General features: G+C 41.0%; 1 protein-coding gene across 3 annotated transcripts in view; it reads left to right on the top strand.

Annotated features, from left to right (window-relative positions):
* The window catches only part of cd276 (CD276 molecule), a 67,395-nt gene extending 44,078 nt beyond the window's left edge, over window positions 1-23,317 (top strand). For 2 of the 3 annotated variants that reach the window (XM_067594189.1, XM_067594200.1), the window contains exons 5-8: window positions 1,250-1,387; window positions 5,044-5,085; window positions 9,876-9,914; window positions 21,492-23,317. In XM_067594189.1, coding sequence (XP_067450290.1) covers window positions 1,250-1,387; window positions 5,044-5,085; window positions 9,876-9,898 — 203 coding nt within the window. In that variant the 3' untranslated portion in view covers window positions 9,899-9,914; window positions 21,492-23,317. Of the gene's footprint in view, window positions 1-1,249; window positions 1,388-2,628; window positions 2,696-5,043; window positions 5,086-9,875; window positions 9,915-21,491 lie in introns of all 3 variants that reach the window. The other variant, XR_010928919.1, reaches the window with a different exon arrangement.
* Window positions 23,318-24,843: the final 1,526 nt, after the last annotated feature.

Here is a 24,843-nt window from a genome sequence, read left to right as displayed (position 1 = left end):
TGAAATATTCTGCTGGGATGCACTAGCTTTATTTGCCCATCTTTGTCATTGGAGGTCTTCTGTATCTGTGAGGTTGAATAAGGGGGAAAAAAAATCAAGTTCTGAGTTTTCTCTCTCTCACCCCCTAACCTCCGCTACCCTCTCTTACTCATCCACATGCACACACAGCTCCAAGCTGTCTCTCTACATTTCTGCTCTCCTGTCATATGTCTAATATTAGCCAAAGTAACAGTAACATTAAGTTAACATGAACACAAAGTTTAACGTCATGTTTTTTTGAAACATCAGTGTGATACCGTAAGCTCAATGTAAACATTTCCTCAGACGTGCATTCTTCTGTTACATATTTACATTCATTATCTTTAGTGTGTCAATCAATCTTTTAATTTATGATCTAAGATTAGCAACTCTGGGTCATTCACTTCTCTAATCAGTATACAACAGCGGTGAGTTTCTTTTAGCTTGTATTGTATTACAAGTTTAGCAAAAACACACCAGCTCAGGTTAGCTGATAAAATAACGTTAGCATGTGCTTACCTTTGCATGGATTTCAAGTTGATGCCAATATTGCTTCATGTTCATTATGTTTTTACCAGTGATTGTCCCTCCACACGGTTTACAAAGGGTCTTGTTTTCCTTGATATCAAATGTGAAATTTATCCATATGCCTGATCTCTTCCTGACTCGTCTCTCCCTAACATTTTTTGTCTCGTTTTGACTCGTTGATGTAAGTGACAGTAGATTTTGTCATAGTTTTTGTCATCACAAATTAGTGATGCGGTTGTCTCATTTTGTCAGTGAAAAAATGTCGTTGACGAAAAATATTCATCTATGAAATTAACACTGTGTCAAGCTACGAGCCATCTGGACTCAAGTGAAAGACTCAAAAGTTCTGAAGAAGCTCTCACTCAGTTCACATGAGGCAAAGGTTCACTCTCATTTCTGTTGTCTCAGAACAACTGCACTGTTTCTGAAAGTCAACCCTAATGTGGAGAGGATATGACAAAGCAGACGATGATGACGGAGATAATGATTGTAAATAATCATTGTCATTATGTGCTTTAGTAGTTCTGTAGTCTGGATAATTTGGGGGGTTTTATGACAAGCAACACTAACAGCAAATTGTCAAATGGTAGAAAAATGGTGATGGATACAGTGGTGACAGTTGCGCTCTTATTTTAGCTCTGCAAGAGTGAATAATGATGCTCTCCCTTCTCTGCTCCCTCTCTCCATGTGCCCTTTGCTTCAGGTCAGAACATTGCGTTCCCCCCGGTGGCTCTGTGGGTAACTGTTGGCCTGGCCGTGTGTCTGCTGGTGCTGCTCATTGCCCTGGCTGCTGTCTGCCGTAGGAAGATCAAGGAGAGCTGCGAGGAGGCCAGGAGAGAAGGTAGGGGGAATGGACGAGAGGACAAAAGAGGACATTCAACACAAGTGTATTTTCTCAACACCAGTGTATATTCTCACAATGAGTACAAAGTTTTGGGGGATGTCTTGCCTTCATTAAGGGGGAATATAAATTTAGAACCTCACAGCAGTGGCAACATATGCCAAAAGAAAATAAAAATCAACAAAGTAATGAAATGATTTTTCTGTTTTGTGTCACCCTATTGTGTACATAGTTCAAGGGCTTGCTGAATAATGGATGCCAGCCTATCATACTTACAGGGCCTTTCAACCCTTCTAAGGGCCTTCATTAAAATGCAGAATGACTCCTTAAACTCTTCACATAGTGAGCCAGTATGATGCGCATAATTGCGACGTGTTGCCTAGATCATGTGGGAGGCACAGCGAGGCCGAGAGAGATAGAGCAGAAAGCAATGATGAGATGTTAACTGCTCAAGGAACTTTCAGAATCCAGAGGGAGTTCTGCTTAATGCGTATAGGCAGGATCTCGGATGGTGGGACACATATCTTCGGCGGAGAGGAACATCATTACTCGGGTCCAGTAATTAGCGCTGCGGAATGGCTGAGGATCGCCGCAAGTGCAAAGAGAAAAAGTTTTGGAATGAGATAGATAGTGCAAAGCCACCAGCTCTGCTGTAATGAGATCCGCTCAGAGTGGAGGAGACATTTAAATAAAGGTCAGCCAGTGTCTGCACCAGGGCCCAGAGGTTTAAAAATAAATATGGAAGTGACACAGACTCAGAGGAAAGAGTAAATAGCTCCATGGAACATATGAAATCAAATGAAATGGAAAGAGAGAAATATAATGCAGTTCCTCCTACGGGCAAAGGGCTCCTAGGGTTGTGGGGCCCCTTTCTTTACTGGGCAGGATGAGGAGCTGCGTTCTTGCCTGCAGCCCTTACACCGAAGGCGGGATTGATTATATGGTCATCCACTGTCCGCCTTATTGAAATGTTAAGTCTTATTCTGTCCCCTGCCAGCAATGTTTCTGCAGTCTTTGGTGTTTTCCAAGCATGAACCTGAAGAGCGGGAGCACTGACTTATTCACATATCATACAGACTCTTATACTCCTGATAGAATGATACTATATGAATACAGATGTGGAGGGGCTTAAAATAGGATTCCTATGCACATATCTAGAGCTGTAGGGAGGGCAGGAAGCAGGGAAGTGCAGCCTAATTGTGGTTGTCTTATCTTTTAATGGTGTTCCTGGGTATGGCCAGATTGAAGTTGACTCTCTCTTCACCGTGTCTGGGTAGTGAGGGTGCAAGGGTCAGTAAGAGTGGAGAAGTAAGTCATTTTTCTTCCCTGTCATAATGTATGTGGTGCACCAGAATGTGTATTGTAGCAGAGCAGAGCAGCTTGTGGTATTGCAGCTGGAAGTGAAAGCTCAATTCCAGGGGTAGTGTTGTATCTCAACATCAGCATGGCTCTGTCCTCTTTGATATTTTTTTCCCTTCATCCCTCTCTTCTGCCCTTCCCTACATAATGTAATATCTGTGACTATGTATCTAATATTTGCTTTCAATGACCGATCCAGGGCCACTATCCCATTTCTCCAAAGCTCATTTTACATTTAGATAAGCATATGATTTAATCACACCTACTCTGGGAGATCATGTGTAGGTGACATGGGACAGATCTCTCCTGTGTGACAGATGAAAGTCATAAGGGAAGCAGTGTTTCCCCGAGGGGTTTTTACAACAGCGGTGCACATGTCTCACAGGGTTTAACCCCCAGGTTTACCCCTGACCAAAGGCTGTGATTGATCAGCAATCTTTGCACGTGACTCACATGACTTAACAGACACATAGATTTATTTTACTCCACTACGAGTCTATGTAGAAAACGCTCATTAAAACAAACAATTTACAAAATCCTTGATCAAAATATTGGCAAAAGAAAGCTGCTCATGTTTTTGTTTTTGTTTTTTTTTGTTAAATTGTGTTTTATTTTTGTCATTAAGAGTTGATCGTCAAAGGGAGAGAGAATGGGAATTAAAACCTACGCAGCACAAACCCTGCTGTCATTAAGCCTTATGTTCTAATACGCACAAAGGTTTAAAAAGAAAAATGTTCTGCTGTTTCCTGGTTGCAAGAATGAAATAATTAGGCCTGCTAATCAGTTTATTTATAGTGATATAGGTTTTCTAACTGGGACCATTTACTTTGGCTTACATTTTGCAACACTTATGATGTCATAGCAGTGTTTGAAGAGATTCAGCAGCAGTGTTGCACCACTTCTGTGTAGAGGAAACAGAGACAGAAGAGAGGGTGATGAGGTGAACAGTAACACTCTTTTGGCTTGAGTGAACTGCTGTTTCTGTCCCTTGACTCTCTCATCTATTATGCAGTTTGTCCAGCTTTTGTGCTTAAGCCATAACTACCCTTCTTTTCACCCCTACACATTTGGGATGCAGCCAATGGGGGCATAAAATTGTAACACTCTCAATGTACAAGGGAAGCAGTTCTCACTCATTGCCCTGTGGATGCCCTCGTCTTCACCCTGACTTTAAGGTGCCTTTTAAATGAACCTCACTCTCCTATCAAAGCCTTTTCCCCCAAGGCATTTCCACTGCTGCCACAGCGTTGGGACTGTTGGTTGATTTGAAGGTGTTGAATGAAGTACTGACGGAAAACAGGCTCACACGTGTGTGGATTTTACTCCACAATTCTGAAGATGTTTGTACCAAATATACTACTTTTTCAATGTGCTTTTTGTAGATTTTATTCGCACACTATTAAAGTTTAACATAAAACTGTATTTTAGACATACAGTTCAAAGTTGCTAACAGTTTGGCACCAAGAAAAAAATGCCCCCAAAATCTGAAGCTGACTGACCAAAGCCATATCTTTGATTGATTAATAAAAATGGTTGTAGTTATGTGTCAACATATACAGTGCATTTAATAAATTTGAATTCAAAATACTGCATAACACAGAGGGAAAGAAACTGAAGAATGTGGTGTGGGTAGACCTATATGCAGGCTGTTTGAATTTGGAAACTCTGCACGTTCTGCTGCTGTAATAATAAGGATTTTGCTTAATTTCCCCAGAGGATTATATTCTCTGCTGTCAAAGTCAAGGAAAATCTGGCAAATGTACAAGAATATAAACAAATGAATTGTGTTTCCTTGACATTTAATTTTGTCCAATTATAAGTTTAATCTTATGTATCAGACACTGAATAGTCCATCTCAAGCCCAATTGCGATGGTAATTGTGTCATAGAATTAATATCAGCCACTTGCATAGTCTGTGCTCGGCTGTGCACACATGCACATGCATGCCACGTGTGTATGTAAGTGTGACAGCCGTCACAGGGTTGCCTCCCTAACTCTGTTGACAGTGGGTTTTCAGAGAGCCAGCAGCTAAAGCCTAATGTGATTACTGTCTTTGTGAGAGGGCTGGATTGGAGGTTAAGGGGTGGGTATGGCTGTGCATGTATGTGTGTGTGTGTATGATGTGGTGGGGTGTACCATTGTGCGGAGCTTCATGGTCATATAGGGGCTCTCATCACAGCTTGTCCTTTGAGCTGTGAAGGATCAGCTCACCATAGGCTTGTGATGAAGTGACTGCATTGTGTGCCTGCCTTTGTACTGTGGCTCCCACTGATAATGGCTCCTCTGTCTTCCCACAGCTGAAGAAGCCAAGGAGCTGGAAGAAGAGGAGTCAAAGACAGGTCAGCCAATCCACACCTGGTCAATCCTTAGCCTCTGTGTGCCTCAAGGGACCTGCTGTATGTTTTAGCTGGCACTGCTATGCAGGTGCATGTGACACTTGCCAGTCAGGAAACAGCAATATGTAATCTTTTGCATTCAGCACTCTAAGCTGTGTAATCATGCAAGGGTTTAAGAACATGCAATAGTGCATCTCATCCGTTAAAGACAACTAGAAAAAGAAAGCTCTGTATGCAAAACCTAATTGAAAATGGGATACAGAATTGTATTTTTTCTAACATGGCATTGCAGTGACAAAAAAATATTTAATAACTAAAACATCACCTACAGTCAAGTCTTGCTTCCTTAAAAAGAAGTGCGGGTGGTAGGGACCCAACAAAACAAATAAGTGAATGTTAAGTTTGTTTACTGAAGTGTGAGTGAACGCTGATGAGGCATGAATGCACGTAAAAAATGAGACCAGCTCCTGGAACCAAATCCATACTCTACTCTGTGTGTATGAGTGTTTCAGGCAGAGAGAGGAAGACGGGCGCACTAATTTAGTGATGCCAACAAGCTGTTTTACATTATACGTTCCCCTAAAGCTACAGCTATAACAGTAAAATCTATCTTGTCTATAAATTTAATGGTAACAAGTTCCACAAGTTCCAGGTTTCACAAAATGCCTACAGTAGTGCTGCCGTGTCCTGCTCTCAAATGATCCTGTTTATCATGCCTGATGGATTTTGTACTGAGTCCTGGCTGAAATGTGTTATGCATATTGTTGTCACTTGGAATACATGGCTTTGAATTTTTATGATAAATAATGCAGCGAAATAGACAGACATACCTGTAACAGTCTTTGCACCAAACACAGAAGGAGCTATGTTCCATATTTAGAAATTTTGCTTCTTGGTAAAGAAACATTTCATAATTGTTCAAAGCCGAGTATTTAAAGTAAGAAATAAGAAAGCAACTCATTTAACTCTTATTCAGTTACAAATTCAGGATTTTGAGTTTCAAGAAGCTTTACAATGAAAATAAGTTATACATTTTCTACTGAATCAGGACGACTACCTCTATGTGTGCATCTTCTTCTGTAATGAGAGTGATGTGATATTTTACGTAGTATGAGTATGACCTTATGAGTCCAGAATTAATTTTGCCATTAGCAAGCAGAGCAAGCTTCTTCTGCTTGCCCAGCCTCAGTGACTACCCCTCACAGTCCTGAGCAGTTCTCCCTCAAGCGTTAATGTCATTAGAGTTATTCATTTGACTCCTTCTTTAGTCTGATTGAATTATTTAGCCTTTCTGTGAACGGTAAAGTTAATACCATGTGATTTTAATAAGCTGAGAGGTGAAGGAGAGTTTCTGAGTGAAAGGGGGACAATGACTTTTATTCTCTAATGCCTCTCTCATGAATGTTTCAGAGAGATCTGTGCAGCCAGGAGCGGCGTCAGCCATCCCACAACTAGCTAGACTGAATAGTTCAGCTTTAGCTAAAGGGGATGGGCAAAGGAGAATAGAGCTTGGAGATTCGAGTGTGCCTACAATCCAGGGACAAGACAACAACTTGCAGGCACCCTTGCTCTCGCTCCCTCTCATCATTGTCTGTGCACCTGGTTGATCCAGGTGGACGTTGTGGGCGGTGAGCTGGTGAAGTCAAGCTAATGGCTCTGCCTTCTGAGATCACTCTGTAAGCACTCCAGACAGGCAGCTTTGTTTTGCCATCTGGCTCCAATTGCGCTGACAAAGGCAGAGGTTCCTGCATGAGACAAAGGAGCTGAAATGAGCCCCACTTTAATAAACCCAGGATGATGGGGAGCCACGTTTGTGTGTTATCTTAATGAGCTGTCCAAAGGAGAGCGCGCCTCCCCTTTCAAAGCCAGCCTGATTGGAACAATAACCAGTGATAACTAGGGACCTGGGCTCATTCATTTGCAGTGGGGTAGGATCCCTTTGTTGCTTTTATAGCAGAGGCAAATAATGTTTAACAAACAGTGGAGCTCAAATTCTGGATTTATTTGCGGGTGGTAAAGCCAAAAGCACTCCCTTCACACACACAAATGTACACAGGTCTACTACACATGCACACAAGAGCTGTGCATGTCCACATGCACATGTTCATACACGCACAGGATAGAGCACCACTATATACAGACGTTCATCCACTGAGATGTGTAGTGAGTACAGTTCTTGTCGGCTTCTGCCTTCACCTCCCCACCCCCTCTCTGAAATGTGTTCAGTAATCTGAGCGTGATGTGCTGTTTAGAGGGGGCTGCAGTCACGCAAGTACAGCTCCTCCTGTCAGAAACTGGCTTCAGTTTGTGTGCACTAGCCCCTGTCTCCCTAAATCCTGGACTCCAAGGAGTCAGGCCTTAGCAGCAAGGCCCTGAAAGAGAGTGTTAGTCAGTGACCCAGTTCTTTCATAGACAAAGAATCGTTGGAAAGAACAATTTGAAACGCCCTCTGAAATGGGAGCTCCATGTGAAAAACGGTTGTATTAACCCTTCTTAACTGAGGAAAGGTCCCGTGAAGGTGGAGGGTTAGGGAATATCCTGCTTTATACAGCCAAGTACAGAGAAGCCCCCATCCTCCACTCACTTCTTACTCCCTCATGCCAAGGCCGCCGCTGAACGATGGATGACAGTTTCTAAAATCATATTAAAGCCTTGAGCCCTGTATCTCATCACCCTAAATGTTGTGTTGATTTGAAGAAGCTAGCTAGCTAAGGCTGTATAAAGGTGACTCTGAAGCAGACAGACAGAAACAAGGACAGCTGTATCAGAGCCAAAGTCACCTCTGTGCTTATTATATCCCCCCTCTGTCCTGTCTATTGAGTTATTCACATAGCAGTGAAAGTACAACACCTTAATGCATGAGAAACATAATATTCACCTTATGTTTCTCATGGGAATCAAAGTGTAGCCTGAGCAATTTATTGGAGGTGTTTAAATATTCCTATAGGGAATGTGGCCGTATGTTCCTTGGAATTGCATATTTTTTTTATTGCCTCGGGGAATATAATCCATGATACATGCAGTCAGTTTCACTATAGATAAGCAATTGTTTTTACATCTCTATTTAATCATAAAAACTGCATTGTACTGTAGTGAACTGGATTACGGTAGACAACCAGGAATGACTGAAGAAATTCATATCAAGTTGGTTTTGTATAACCTGGTTGGCCACAATTTTGATTGTTGCCAAAATGTAACCTTAAATTGGGTTTATTTGCTTATTTACTGTATTCGCTAAATTTACAAACCCAATCTATGCCACAAATTATAGACGTCGCAAATCCCTTAACCTGGGTTATAATAACTTCTTTGAACTGGATTCTTGGAATATGCAGCATTACCAGTCCAAGGCTTATTAACAAGTTACATACAGTATTCTTATGACATAACCTAGTTTGACAAACCTGCAGGTCACTGACATAACACTCAACATTACTACAGTTAGAATTGAGGGGGCCATGGAAAGCAGCCCCAGGCATGTCCTCCCTTTCACTGGCACCACATACTCAGCCACTGGGCTCTCCCAACGGTCACACATTACTGACTAAAGATATGTAAATAGAACATTCATGATGCCTTCATCATTAGATATGGGTCACTGGATAACTTCAAGAGCGCTAATTAAAAGAGCTCCCTGCACACCATTGCTTGGTAGTTGCGCACACATTATTCAAGCGCTGCACTCATGTTCCTTGCGGGTTCAGCGCCATACAGTAAGTTGATGTTTACTACTGTGTTTTCTCCAAGGAGGAACCTGAGAGATCCTGTTTTGGTGTTGAAGGCCAAGTAACACTGCTCGGATAATAATGGGAATTATAAACCCCTTATCACATGAATCATATAGATTTCACATTACACCAGATGCTCTAATTATGTACAAATAGATATTTCCTGTGCTTGCCTCCTCTTGTTATTTCTACATATTCCATACCTCCAAAACGAGAAGGAGATTGCCAGTTGTTTGAGAAACTTTTTCCTCTCCTTTTGTACTTTGTTTGCTTTGAGTTTGTGGAGAAACTCATCAAGGATGTGCTGCACACTGAGCTACTTCTGTGACCTCTCAGAGGTTATCTGCTGGTCCATGAGGAAAAGGCCACCTGATCATTGTCAGACTAGATGGAAGAAAAATAGCAGCTTCTAAATCATTTGGAATAATGAGTGTTGTCACAGTTAATAAAAGCAGCCAAACCACTCAGTGCTGTGCATCACAACAACAGTCCAGGCCAGTCCCACTGCTAGCTGGTTTGCATATGAGACAAAAGTAACAGTGTAAAGAGAGCTTTTGTGAAAGAACAAGGGTACTGGTAAGAGTGGAGGCAATCTTTTCCTGGGATGAATCCCCCTTTACAGACGCCATTTACATCCTCATGCCATCCACTCCCCCTCCATTCCCCCTTCTGTCATGTAATCTACGCTCCTCTGACAGCACAGCCAAGGCCCGGTGGGAGAGTGCCTATCCATCTCACTACCCCAATCTGCCTCCCCTGTTTGGTTCCACATGAGCACTCAGCTGCTGTGACTAATTAAATAAAGCGCTGTGCCCTCTGCTTCCTGTTAGCCATGGCAAGGTTGGTGCACAGAGATGGAGCAGAGGAGGAGGAGGAGGAGGGGGGGGCTGAAGAAGGAGGGGACACGGTAACAACTACACAGCTTGTGATAATGCTTTGGTCCATGAGACAATAGACATCAAAGTTACAATAATGTTGACATGACCACTGTACTGTCGTTTCATTCACATATCTTGTATTTATTTAAGCACAAGTATTCATCCTTGTTTGTTCTCTTTTCTTCAGCCATGACACCACTGAAAAGCTAAGGCCGAGAGAATAAAGGTGAGTCTGTTTTAAGTGCACTTGTGTGTGTTGGTCAGGTGTCACACTTTTTTTTTTTTTTTTTTTTTGCTCCTTATCACAATTGGCTGGTATTCTCAGCAGTAAACCTCTGGAGGACACAGTGTCTCTGGAGGCCATGGGTAAGTGCTGCTGTAATGAGGCTAGGCTGCATTAATTCAGCAGACAGACGGGAATATGAGAAGTCTTGACATTTTGATTTTAGGAATCACAGGGTCACCGGCTGATATGACAAATCTATTTCATTTTGTCTGGCATGCAAACAAAAAATTTCCTGGCCACCGTAAAGGTCTGATTAATGGTAAACATTTAGTTAAGTGTGAGTCATACAGCTCGTCTGTCTCTCTTTCTCTGTTGGAAAACTATGCATATTCACTGTTGCCCTCATGAAGTTTTCAGTCTGCCAACTTTATGCTGTGAGGAAGCTGCAGCAGACCATTTTGATGTTTACAATAACAAGCCTTACAGAATGAGGTTAATAGGATCATTTCGCTACATTAAAGCCATGTGTCACTGTTTTTCTTTTCTTTTTTTTTTTTTTTGGATGTGAGGCCAATCTTGAACATTACCTGTATTTATAGAAGAAAACATCATTCAGATATACCTAATATTGAAGGAAAAAAAGGTGGAGAAGGTGGAGATGTTTTTTTTGTATTTTTATCAGTCTATAATCACATAATTAGCAAAGAGCATGTCTCACAGAATGGCAGCACAAAGCGCATATTTATAGCATGATGTGCACAAAAATTAAAATATAACATGCTTATATAAAAGAAATGGCTATGGACAAAGGTGATGTATGATTTATGGATAACAGTACTGTAACTGTTTTGAACTGTGGTCTGTTCCGGATTAGTAGATGACCCAGATGAACCACCTGGCAGAGGGAAGTGCTGATAACTGGGAACATAGACAAACAGATTAGTAACTGGATTCTCCCTGTAGGACATGTGGAGAATTGTTATGTAATCCAGGAAATGATGTGGCCAGACTGAGAGGGACCTCATCAGTACCGCCCCATGACATGGACTCAGTAAGGAAATTACAGGGATAGATGGAGGGATCACTGGGAGCTATTCCTCCTGTGGGTATTATGGAGACATTGCCTGGAATTGCCCTATCAAAGATGCTTCCATGCTTTCTTACTCCTGATTTCAATACATCTCATTCTCTGTATGTTGCCTCCCACTGGACACATGAGGAGGCGGAAGTGGTGCATTTGGTATGGATTGACTCACCCATGAGAGGCCCCTCTGTGGTGTAGATTGGTCAGTCCTCCCTCTCTTTGCTGCAATGCACCCACACTTTTCCAGACCAGAAGACATCCAGATGTCATGGCTGTAGATCCAATGTGGATCAGTGAGTCAGTGTCTCAGCCATTATTTATATACATCCATTTCAAGGAGATGGATGACGTCACGTTACTAATAGCGTAAACTATTCCCATATTTGCTCTATGTGATAATCTGACTGACGGGGTTGAGGCCAATGCAGAACAGCAGTTTGGAAACATCTACAATATTAGCCACTCAGTATTAGTGTTATGTGGTGATTCTTCTCAAATATACTCTACCATTACTGGTCAGTTTCAGTTCTTGGTACATTACTGCACTACTGATTGAAGTACACTTTAAGTAGTTCTTTGGGGACCAGGATATTTATACTTTTTGACTTTGTTATTCTATTAATGCTCAACTAATACTTTGTTGAAGTCTCCAGGGTCTGTTATGTTATTGTATTATACTTGTGTTGACATTTCCGTAGTACTTCCTCAGTCTGAAGTTGCAAAAACAGCTTTCTCTTGGTTATGTTTGAGCACTGAGTAACTAGTTGTTTCTCAGAGAGTGAGGATGCTAGTGACTTTTTGTTTTGTCATTTTTTTCCCAGTTGCCCACTTGTATCAGACTGAGAGATGACTGTATGTTTGTATTCCCTCTTTGTAACGACTCCAGTCTAGTAGCAGAGTGACCTGTACCAGGGACAGCAGCAGTAATGCAGTGGTAGGCAGGCAGGCATTTCTGATAGTGACGGGAGCCAGGGCGCTGGCAATGTTAGACCCTGTGGCCCTTAGGGAGAGGAATGGGACACTCCCAGGACTGGCCCCACATTCACTCAACCATGACCAGCCTGTGTTAAGCTCCATCTCCCTCCCTGGACCTAACACATGAATCTCTATGGACCAGGAAAGCCCTGAACATTGGAGCTATTCTGGGAAAGCCACTGTACTGTAACCAACAAAGGACACAAGTTGTAACGGCAGAGGACATTTTTGTTTTCAGAGGTGGAAAAAAATATATTTTCCCTTTGTTGTGACATAGATGTTTTGACATTGAATGCTGATATTTTTGGAGACATTTTAGAGGCACTCCATCAATTTTGATTTGACAGACATTGGGGGGGGGGGGGGGGGGTTTGTCACTATGGTGCTAGACTGATAACAGCACATTGAGTTGGTCTGTCTTTTGTCAGAAAATGAGACAGTTTGATTATGGTGAATATTTCCTGCTGTTCAGAATTTATTCTGCTAATAAGGGAACCCTGTAAATGATATGTTTAGGAGTTAGTAGTAGCCAACACGCACAACAGATTTATAATGCGTGTATTTGGTGTCTGTGTCTGTGCATGTCTGGACAGTAGATGCACACATTTATTGCGGAGGAGGTGGAGAAAAATAGACTGGATGATAGTGCTTCATACCGCTGTCTGTGAGTCATGCTTACTTCACTACGATCTCACATTAGCATACAGTATGGACCTACACCATATATGTTCTTCACTGTGCCCCTAACTCTTACTTTAATAACCAGCAGTTTGGTGTCAGTTGTGTGAATACGTTTTATTACAAGGTTGGACAGTTACAGCTTGTTTTTATTATACCCTGATTCGTCATTGCCATAAAGCTGCAGCATGCAGAGTAAGTAGAAAATGATGGAAGGTGCAAAAAGTAATTTCCTGTAACTAGCCAAAATAAAGTCTGGCCAGTAGAAGTCAAAGAGAGGACATTTGTCATTACTGTAGTATCCACTGACCTTCACCGAGACTGTTATTGCTAGGTAATATCCTGCAAGCCCCTAGACCTCTCCACTGCTGAATCATCCTCGATCAATTATTCTAATATTTGTGTGGCAGTTTTGCTATCGATTAATGCATTTATGCAGAGTGCAGCATATCTTATTTAATAAAGCAAGGCTCTGCATTTAATTAACTCATTTCAGAGTCAGAGGGCACTTTGTTTTCATAAACCTTTGCCTTATCGATACATGTGTTCATTCGTGACTTATGTTTATCCACTCAAACTTTTATTGTTTCATTACTTTCAGCCAAGCACAGATAACATAGTAAATAGCTATCTGCAGCACACTCAATATTTTGCACACTGCTTTGTAGCCATTGTAAGCGGCTCAGCCTTGCAGTGTTTCATCATAAATATTACTTACTTGGTTCTGGAAACTTAGACCGTAGAGGTGTTCATTTAAGGCTGAGAAGTTTTCAGAAGGTGGCTCTCACTCACAAAATTCTGTAAGCAAGCAGTAAATCAAGGGTTTTGCATTTTTTTGATGTATATCTTCACCTTTACGTACATAGTGAGGTGATTTGTTGTAGACGTAACTCCTTAGCCTAAAATCATAAATGAGTTCAAAATCCACAATCTGTGTTCTAGCGAACTGAATGAAAGTTATCTTGCTTTTTAATCGTCAATTCCCACTTTGTATCTGTCAGTGCTGTCCTCACTGATAGTCATGTAACCGTAGTGTTCATATAATGCTGGTTCCAGCTACACTTGAATAAATGCTGAATATCAGTATTATCATTCTTTGGGCGGTGGAGTCAAATGCATCACATCGCACAGCCTCTACTGGCATAAAAATTGATATCTCAGTCAAAAGAAACTATACAACTTTCCAGGTGAAATTCTGCATTTCTAGACCTGTGTTCATAATATGCATTGATCCTTTAAAAGCCTTTTTTCGTCTTTTTTATGTGTAAAGGAGCAATAAGGAATGGCATTGTGCAGAACCTTGGCCTAGTCAGAGATGGCTGCAAATGAGAAGAGAATAAATATTCAAAGGCAGACATGAAGGGAATAAAGAAAAACTGAGTGAAATGAGGAGCAGCATGGACGGTCCCGGTCATCTACCTGAGGACTTTCTATGAATTCCAATGAGAAAGCAGATTACTTTTTTTTTCTTCTTTTTTTTTTAAGATAGGCCCTATAGGTGCAATTAGTGCTACATAATGGCCCTTTCCCCGCTCCTTCAGCAGAGTTGAGAAATATTGATTTAATTCACCCCTATATATTCACTTAAACTCTGGACTGTCATGCTTAGAATATATCTCATTGTTATAGTTTTTCGCTGCAATAGCTGAGGGTTTACTCTGTCATGGTTTTTTAAGTACAGATAGTATATGGGGAGTCCTTTCTTAAAAGGATGGGGAAGAGATAAAAGGGAAATAATAGGGAAAAAACTATTCTAATAGTATTTTAAAAGCCTGCTGCAGCCAGATGTAGTAGATGGGATGAACAGGCAGCGTGTTGTTTGAGCTCTCTGATGATTAGATTTAGTTGGTAGGAAGAGGAGTGAGGGACTAGGAGACACGGAGGGGAGCTCCTCCAGTCTCTCTCTGCTGTATGTGGCAGGTAAGCCCCGGCAGATACTGATGATGTCAGACAGGACACTTGCGTTGGACTCTCTCCAGGGAGGTGTAGGGTGTCTCGAAGTGGAGTTTGACTCACTATCCCGGTATCTCTGATCTCTGCATTATTTATGCTTTTGTCTCAGCCATTTATCAGCATTTTTATACCTTGCAGCCTCATTCTACAGTACATCTCCTGTGATGGAATAGGCTGCTGCGATGATAGCCACTGAGGGAAGCCAATAACCGAATACAGTAGCTCATATTGATACCGGAAAACTGTGGAATGGACAAGTGTGCTGCGTAGCAATATCTGCCTACCATTGAAAACCTTGGCAAACGCCCATTCGCATCAAAATACCGCAGTGAAAAATAAAATATCACGAGGAAAATGCTGTGCTGGCTCCACTTTCTTACTTTTATATTAATTTTTAGGACATGAAACCGGTAATATGCGAGCTGTGGTAGGAGTAGCACAGCGACTGAATCGCTGATCAATGACAGCTAATGAACACGGCAGGAGTTCTGCTCTGTTTGCCTCTTGACAGAGAGCTGCCTTCTCCAGAGAGCTCTTTTTCTCCTGTTTTTGCTAGAAAAGCACAGGAGCCTTCATTGAAACCAACTGCCTCTGGGCTCAATTAACTACCATAGATTACTCATAATGCAGATGAGAGACTGTGTACAAGATCAACGGTGTGATGATGTTGAAAAATACACACAAAAGGAAGTGCATGCTTGGAAACAGACCGCTGGGACATTGTGATGCTGACATATGCTGTCAATGTATAGATGATAAAAAAGCATAGTGAAAAGGGTTAGTAACAAACAAAATAAAGTGTTGTTTCTACTTTATAAAAGTGATTATCCCAATAATGAAAATTGATATTATCTGCACACACAAATATATACTCTCTGAAGCTATTGTAAGAGGCCTCAGAGTAATGAAAACTGAAATATAATAAGCAAAAGGCTGCAGTGGATCTATAGCCTCCATGATAACCTGTAATACTGTTGAATGTTAAATGCAGAAGCAAGTACACCCAGCAATATCTGCGACCTCACTGTGGAGTTAATGCAGCAGATTGTTTTGCATTGTTGTTGTCGGCAATTGAGAGCTCCATGGTGATGACATGGTTTGCTTTGCATGCGGTCACTCGGCCATGGCCTTTGTCATAGCATGTTGGCATCACTTAATATCCCTTACTCAGGGTGCCCACTGTCCATCTCCCTACCTGCCAAACATGTCGGAAGCGCTACTCATGGATGTAAAAGTACTATTTCTCAGTCGTCAAATCTAACTTTCTCTGCTGTTATTCTTGTTGGCAACATGATGTGTGAGTCTCCCTCAAGGAACTCTGTATATTCAAAAGCTTCCTTTGACAGCAACCAACAATGCCTTGCATACAGTTCTTAAACCCAGATTAGTGTTGTCACAAGTAGGGGCTGGTATTTTTAAAGGAATCCCCGCCTATTGTTTTCAAAGGATGGCTATCAAAGAGAATATGTTGAGCGCTAGAGAATTTACAGATGGCAGAAACCTAAATACTGAACAGGCCCCCCGCCGTGATGGCAATATGCAAAACATGTCACCTATTGAGCGGCAAGATGACTTTTATGTGCAGCTTTCTGAAGTGTGCACACATTATCGTGAAACTGCAGGAGAACTTGCACATGCTCATATAGAGGGACCTTAAATATGCACGTCTCTGCACGCTAAATAACAGTTAGAACTGTAGAAGTAGATGAATCAATGAGATAAGGAGGACCATGATCAAACAAACGAGTCATTCTAAAAGTGCACAGAAATGATGCTATTGAAAAGCACTTGAGTGACTTGAGCATTTTGGAAAGTTTTGTTTCTTCTTTCAACTAAAATGTCAGATTTTGTTGGCGCAGTCGGTGAATATTCAACCTAATAATATTTTACATAACCAGTCAGAAAATGATAACCCAATCTCACTATCATTTGCTCTGGTTGGACATTATCTCAAATTACCTGTACATCCAGGCCACTTTATATCAATTTTTTCATTGCTGTCTCCCAGTGGTTTTTTTAAAGCAATTTCCTGATTATCTTTGTCATTTCCATTCCTCCATTTTACAGTCTGTGACAGCTAGGTGCAGAGAGAAGGGAGAGAGGATAATATATTTACACATCATGAAACATCTCTACATACTCTACATTATCGAAAAAAACAAAACAAAAAAAAAAAACAAAGCATAAATGTTGCCAAAGAAAATGGCTAAACTGCGTCTACTACGGTCATTTTGCTGTCACTGCAAAGTGCCGCATTGACCTCTGTGCATAACCATGAAAGGCTAAAGTGTGCGATGAAATGGTGCTGAATGTAAACCCACTGATGTAAACATGTCACAGTGCTTCAGCCTTCTCTCAGCTCTGCTCAGGTTGACAGTCACCTTCATGCTGCATCAGGAAACAAATAAATCACAACACAGGTGGAAGACGATCACTTGACATGTCATACTGTGATTCTAAATGTTCAGCTAGATTAATAGTGAGAATATGTAAGTGGTATAGGGTAAATTATTTACTTGCCCATTGATGTGGCAGACATCCCAGTGTGAGCACAGAATGAACCTTTCTCCTGGTACCTCGCTCCTGTCACCTCGCCTCTGGGGCTCACCACAGGAGTCTCTTCAAACGATCCTTTAGACTGAAGTGAAGAATCAAGATTAATGCATTTCCATGTCCCACCCAGGCTTCAGGGAGGGGGGTGGGGTTCTTATAATTAACACCAGGGGGGCTGCAGGCTGCTTTTGGATAGAGGTCAAGGGTGGGGTACCTTGAGCATAGAAAAAGAGCTGATAAAGGTGTAGGATTTTGCTGCTGAGTTTGGGATAATCGTGAAGTGGTGACAGAATGACCTGTCAGACACCTCACTCTAGCTCATTGTTATTGGGACTCAGTGGAGAGGCCTGTAGCCAGCCCTGCTGCATTACTGCTCATTCATAGTGATAATTCATATACTTTGTGACCTATCTGAATTACCAATGACATAGATGTCTGCACAGGACTGTTTTTTTGTTTTGTTTTGGGTTTTTTTCAGTCCTGCCCAGGCAGCTCCTGCAGAGATTCTAAACATTTCTGCAACACGTATTTTTTATGTCACTGCCTGCCCCATCCTGCAGGTACAATAAGACACTTGTAACCATAATTAATGCTATCTAAAGACATGCTAAAGCTAACATTTAAAAAAACAGTTCAACAATTAAGGAAATGTGTTTGTTTCCTTTTATGCAGAGAACTAATGACAAGATTGACACCACTCTCGTGTCTGTTTGGTAAATGGCACTACCGCCAGCAGCCAGTTAGCTTAGTTTAGCACAAATACTGGAAACAGAGAAACAGTTAGTCTGCCTCTGTCCAAAGGTGACAAAATGTGCCTACCAGTGCCTCTAAAGCTCTCTTATTGACATGTTATATCTCGTTTTATAGATACCAGTGTAAAAACGACATCTTGTGGTTTTACAGACCATTTCTTGACTGGGAGCAGCAACTCCCTGGAGGTTTCCAAGCAAGCAGCAGAGACTCCAGGAAGTGACTTTGCCAGCCAAGAAATGGTCCAGCATGTAACTATTCGTAAAACTAAAACACTTTACACAAATTAAATATGAGGTGTTTATTAGTGAGATTTAAAGGTGCTGGAAGGCAAATTTTGTTATCTTGGCACAGAGCCAGGCTAGTTTTTTCCCCCTGTTTACAGTCTAGCCAGTACAGGCTATCTGGCTGCTGGTGTTAACTTAATATTTATTGTACAGACATAAGAGTGGCATCAATGTTCTCATCTAACTGTCAGTAAGAAGGTGAGTGAGTGTATTTCCCAAAATGTCAAACTATTCCTTTAATTATCCAGCTTTTGAAGACATTAACAGAAAATTTGCATTATTAAAAGTTTCTCTGATACTTAATCTCTCTTAGCAACATTATACAATCCAGGTGCTCTAATGTCAGACTTCATGTCTAACAGTAATGTTTTTATTCACTGATCAGCTTTAAATCAGGTATGGTGATTTATAATGTCACTGACGTTTATGTAAATGACTTTTATATATATATATATGTATATATGTATATATATATATATATATATATATTTGGAGGCATACACCATACAGTTTACTTTAAGGCAATGCATTTACATGCATGGTTAAGCTTAATAATAATACTCTCTTATATTTCTTCCCACGCTGATGATATTAACTGCTATTTAAATATATCCCACACCCTACCATTTGTGTTCAGCAGTTCCCACTGGATCCTATTTCCAATGCAGCCCTCTACTATATATCGAGGCATGTAAGGCATTTATTAAAATGTAAATCTATCCATAAAAGCAGATCTGTATATCCTCTTTGAGTCGTATAGATTATAGTTCATGATTATCCCTTCTCGCACAGTGAAATTGTCATGGTGCATTTGATCATCTGGTAATGATCTTTAAGTACAGTATCACCAAGGTTTAGCTGCTGCCTCATTATCCCAAATTCTTCTCCAGCCTTTACTTTCATAGTCCCATGCCTGGTGTTTGTCTTTGATAGTTGCTCTGATTGTTGTTGTTTCTGTTGGTGTCAAAAAGCAGCAGGCCTGCTGTTTTTTTGGTATGATGCACCATAAATATGTAAATAAAAGAAAAGGAAGTTACCAACTGAGAGAATGAAATATGACACTTACATTTCAATGTAAATGAGAAAAGAAATGGGCACATTGTGGATTTACAAGGGTTCATTAGATTGAATCCACTGTGCTGCTGTATCTTTCACGTGAACAATCTCTGATAGCCCAAGTAAATTAGTGTGCAATCTCGTGGACGTGCTGTAAATGAATCTGTCCATCAGCTTGTGTCTCAGGTGCTGCAGTGGAGGAATGGTTCTGCCCTGCCATGGCTGCTTTGGATTCTCAGACAGAGAGAAGCTGCTTGTTAAACACTGAAGTTGGAGTTTACTTTTTGATTGCCAGTGTTAACAATCCCAGAAAAAAATCCTCTTAGGGTGGCCATCTCTGTTTTTTTTTGTTTGTTTGTTTGGTTGTGTGTGTGTGTGTGTGTGTGTGTGTGTGTGTGTGTGTGTGTGTGTGTGTGTAAGATTCTAAATTACTCTGCTGTACATGTTCATCCCTGTTCTTGGTGAATGTAGAGGCCTTTAATATCACCCCTGAACTCCAGACTCACCAGCTAGCATGACTCCTCTTTCAAATACAGGTCCTTAAATTTCTCTCAGGAAAGGCAGGGTTAAATTTGAATCTGATGAGAAAATGCATATGTGAAAATTGTGTTGTGTTCATTTGGGTGATGGATAAGTTGGCAAGTTGGATTACCCTCTGACAGGGAGCAAATGGAAGCCGGACTGTATTTTCAAATGCAGCACTGCTCTGTAAAACAGATATCCTTGTGGCGAGCTTTGCAATTTGCAAAGATTCCCATCATTTAGAATGGCAAACTGTATCAGTTTTGCTTTGACATTTTGAAGCTGTTAGCAATGCCCTCAGGGTTTCATTTAGGATTTTATCCACATTACACCAGCCTGTCGTGTGTAAAATGAAATAAAGGAATGATAATGAGCGTCAGTGAGGATGTAGGAGAAGCTTACTAACAGAACTATTTTTGTATTTCCTGTGATGAAGTATGAAGATAGACATGGCAAGTGCTTCAAACATGAGCATACATCTGCTTACTGGGTGCACAGAGTCAAAGCTATTCAAATTACACTATCTAAATCAAAAGGAGATCCATGACGGGTTTAGACAATATAACTAAGATCTTAATGTAACACAGAGCATGAGCAGGATTTTGTGTGCCATGTGTGATTATTAGCCTCTCTCGCTGCATTTGTGTTGGATGTCTTACCAGGAAACAGAAATTAAAAGATCTGCCCTAATGGGCAAGTCCACTTTTTTTCATTTAGGAGTCCAAGTTGCATGCAGATCTAGCTGACTGACTTGAATAATGTATCTATACGCTGAACCTCCAAGCATATAGCCAACTGTATTGCTTTTAAAATCTTTGAGTAAGAGAGCTTCATGTGTGACATAATTAAATTTCACCCAAGTTAATTCAAACTGTTTAATGATGCAGGGAGAACAATTTCTTTCGCTGCGCTAGAAGTGAGGTGGTCCATGGGGGCTGCGAGTGCAGAGAAGCATTAGAAGTTCAGAAAGATACTTGTGATACAGAAAGGAGGATGTCGAAATGGAGAGAAACTTAAAAGGTTGTGGCATCCTGTATTTAATGATGCCAAATCTTCTTTGGATTTGTTTTCTCCACATTTTACTTTTTCTTTTTTTTGTGGATGTTTTTTTGTTTTTTTTTTTACTCACACCTTGCTATAACTACTTACAATCAAGGCTGGGTAATACCACTATATTGATATTATATCGATATCATGATATGAGACTAGATATCATCTTAGATTTTTCTTTTTAGTTTCCTTTCCTGGTTTTGAAGGCTGTATTACAGTAAAGTGATGTGATTTTCTGAACTTACACTGACTTTTCTGTTCTAGCTGGTCTATTATTTGCCTTTACCCACTTAGTCATTATATCTACATTACTGGTGATTATTCATTTGATGATGTTATCGGAAATCTCATTGCGTAAATATTTTGTGAAAGCACCAAAAGTTATCCCTACAATATCACAATATCGATATTGAGGTATTTGGTCAAATATATTGTGATATTTGATTTTGTCCATATCGCCCCGCCCCACTTACAATAATAATAATGATAGTTATCTGCATGTGAAGCCAACTTTTATTAGTGCAGTCCCCTCTGCTTGCTGTAGTTATAGGGTTAGCTGTTGGTGATTGTGACCAGCCTGCAGTGTTTCATTATTTTTCAAAGCTAATAACCTCTCCCACGGTGAACAGCCTGACATTATACGTATTGTGTCTTTGTGTCTTTTTCCAGGAGTCGGGGCCAGACGGCGGGTAGGAGATGAGTCTGGCGGGTAATCCCACTCCACCTATCCATCAACCTGGAGACTATTTCCAGCGTCCCCTACAGAATGTCAAAGCCTCGCTGAGCAGAAGATGAGTCCATCATCTTCTTTCTAAGACTTTCCCTTGAGTTTCAACCAAAACACATAAACACATCATGTGTCATTATTTTTGTATTGCCCTCCCTCCCTTTCTGTCAATGGAGGGCCACGGCGGTGAGTGAATGCAGTTGAGTGGGTTGTATTCTGTGCAGTATGCAAAAGAGAAGCTCTGTTTGAAAACTACAGGATGTGACAGGATCCTTTCTTTGTCCCTGACATCACTCTGTATGGGTTGTGATGGGGCATGTGCCAGAGATCTCCTGTCTAATAGGAAGTGAGACACTTAAAGAGATGACCCTGCCTTAGTTGCCATCGCTGTCTCTCTGCCAGAGAGAGAGCTTGGCTTTCCCATTACTCCTGCACTTGCTAATTAGCGTCTGTCGCTGGAGTAACTTGTACCTGTCAGTGTGTCGCTCTCCTATATTCAGTAACTTGAGGGAATTGAAATTGAATGCCAGCTAAGCTCCAACAAGCTGCAAATGGTGCATGGGATACACCCTGATTTTCTCACTGACCTGACAGCCTTATATGTAAGAAATTGTTTTTAATGAACACAGACTATCTCAGCTTGTTTCCACTGCTGGCGTGGAATGTTTTATCTCCTCAGCAACCAGGCTAGGGGCTGTACAGGTTGTTTTATTGCAATTTTTAGGTACTTGAGCAAGTGCCTTTGCCATAAGTCCATGTATGAATGCCAAAACATTTTGTGTCAGATAATCCAGTGCCTATTTACATTAAAGAGACATGGTGAAACTGCCTGGTCATTGGTAATTATTGGTCCCATTCCCAGGGCCTCTTTGTGCTCATTCAGGCAGAACAAGGTCGAGTTTATTACAGACATTTCTTCACCCACAGGATTAGCCACGCTGCTCAAATTCATCCCTCCACTTTTCCATTAGTTGATTTATCTGCCGACTAGACTATTCTACATAATGAGTAAAACATGAATTATGGTCAAAGTAATACAAATATTTCATTTACATGCAGATCAACACTGACATGTTGAATTGTTCCCAGTTAGACGCAGTCCTATTTTAGGTCTAATCCCTCTCTGTTTGCAGATGCTCAGTCATCCCAAACATTTTACTTGTTTTGAATAATGGATTTTCTCTGTGATTGTTTGTTGCTGTCATATTCGGAATAGCTACCTTGCATCAAGTCTGACTTGTATAAGTAGTGCAGAAATACCTCCCCAACACACCCAATGCACGCACATGCACACGAACAGGCACACATACTGTGTCCTCCTCCTAAGCTGGATGAGACTGTTGATCAAACCCCAGGCTGTGCCCAAATGTGCAGATCTCTCTGTACAGTAGCCCTTGACCTTGCTGTGTGTCCTCATGGCCCAGACACCCGCCTGAAATTAAATTACAGATTAGTGGCTCCAGGCCCAAAGAGGGGTTTATTTGGTTGGCCCCTCTCTGAGAAGCGTTCATTCTCTCATTCGGGGACTGGAAAAAATGTCATGGGATTTAAGGAAGAAAATGCCAGTCTTGAAGACATTTTATTTCTTCTGACTGTGAGCATTGGAGCCACTGGTCCCCTAAAACTCAAATGTCTGCAAAGACTTCTAAATCTTACAGCGAAGGAATGAGGGACAGAGGGCTAGTGGAAATAGGTTCGTGAGTTGTGAAAAATGGGTTCTTGGAACCAAAAAAAAAAAAAAAAATCTGAAAAGAAGAAAAAAAACAAAGTCAGCCTGAGGGAACTCTGATGAAGCAGCACCTCAGCAAACTTCATGCCTGGTTCACTGTTTCTTTAGACCCTGCTGAATGTACACCTTGGAAATTAAAAAGTCATTCTTGTGAGACAAAAGGAGCAAATGCCAAGTCCTCATTAATTTGAAAGTCTGTCAAGCCTTTCACAATCCCTAATTCTAAATTACATTCACTTCAAACAACAGTCAAATACAAGTGAGCATCAATTGGCAATCAAAGGGGGGATGAATCATGAATATATGGTCACTGTAGAAATTGTGAAGTTTAGACAGATGTGTAGTTCTGTCTGAAAATGCACCTTCAACAAGATCAAAACAACTTCTAACCCAGAGGATAGATCCAGATTTTTCTTAGAAGACTTGATTAAGCTAAATTCTCAAGCTTCATATTAGCTTCAACTGAACTTTACAATTAACTTTTGCACAGAACGAGGGCTGTGGTTTCCCATCACTTACAGTGTAATCATGTGAGGGTGCGACCCCTCTACAGTCAGTATGGACTGAAGGAATGATTGCAGTGGCATATGGGCATGTGAGTACTGTATTAAGATGGAAGGACGACACCTGCCATCTACACCAACTTTACCAACTACACCAGTTTTTCACTAACCTCAGATGCTTATGTGATCATACTTGATGTCACATTTCACATACTGGGGCACAGATGATACATGTTTAAGATGCTAATATAACATCTTTATATATCAACATGAAACACTTGGCAGGGTTTCCAGTGGTCCAACAACAGTCAAAACTTGGACTGCATCACACACATAAGAAAAACAACATAGATTCAATTTTCTCGAATCCAAACTTCCAAGTGGAAGGGAATGTTTGAAAAATGACCGATATACTAGGCCACATCAATCAGTAACTGAAAGATTCCTGCTCGTATGGAAGCAGATGTCAATATTTTGTACTGGTCACAGTCCACATACCCCGGTAAATGTCTAATGTCAACATTTTCTGCAATTGTTAAATTTATTATTCTGTATTTATCTATTTTTATGCCTCTGTGCCAGTGACAGCCATGGCCAGAGGCATTACGTTTTCAGGTTGTCCATCCGTCCCGTTCTCCTGAACGCGATATCTCAGGAACACTTTGAGGGAATTTCTTCATATTTGGCACAAACATCCACTCGGACTCAAGGATGAACTCATTTGATTTTGGTGGTCAAAGGTCGCTGTGACCTCACAAAACACATTTTTGGCCATAACTCAAGAATTCATATGCTAATTATGACAAAGTTTCACACAAATGTCTAAAAGGATAAAATGATGAAGTGATGACATTTTATGTCCAAAAGGTCAAAGGTCAACTTCACTGTGACATCATGATGTTCTGCAAAAACACTTTTCTGGCCGTTATTCAACACCATAACTCAGGAACAGAAGGGAGATTGTGATCATATTTCACATTTGGTCAGATACTATATTAGTGACACTAATCTTGGGTGCCCACCTTGAGACTGTGGTGATTGTACAGATCTTCTGTGCTGCCA

Source organism: Thunnus thynnus, chromosome 1 (assembly GCF_963924715.1).
Source record: "Thunnus thynnus chromosome 1, fThuThy2.1, whole genome shotgun sequence".
NCBI classification, from domain to species: domain Eukaryota; kingdom Metazoa; phylum Chordata; class Actinopteri; order Scombriformes; family Scombridae; genus Thunnus; species Thunnus thynnus.
This window is presented reverse-complemented; position numbering and strand designations above follow the sequence as displayed.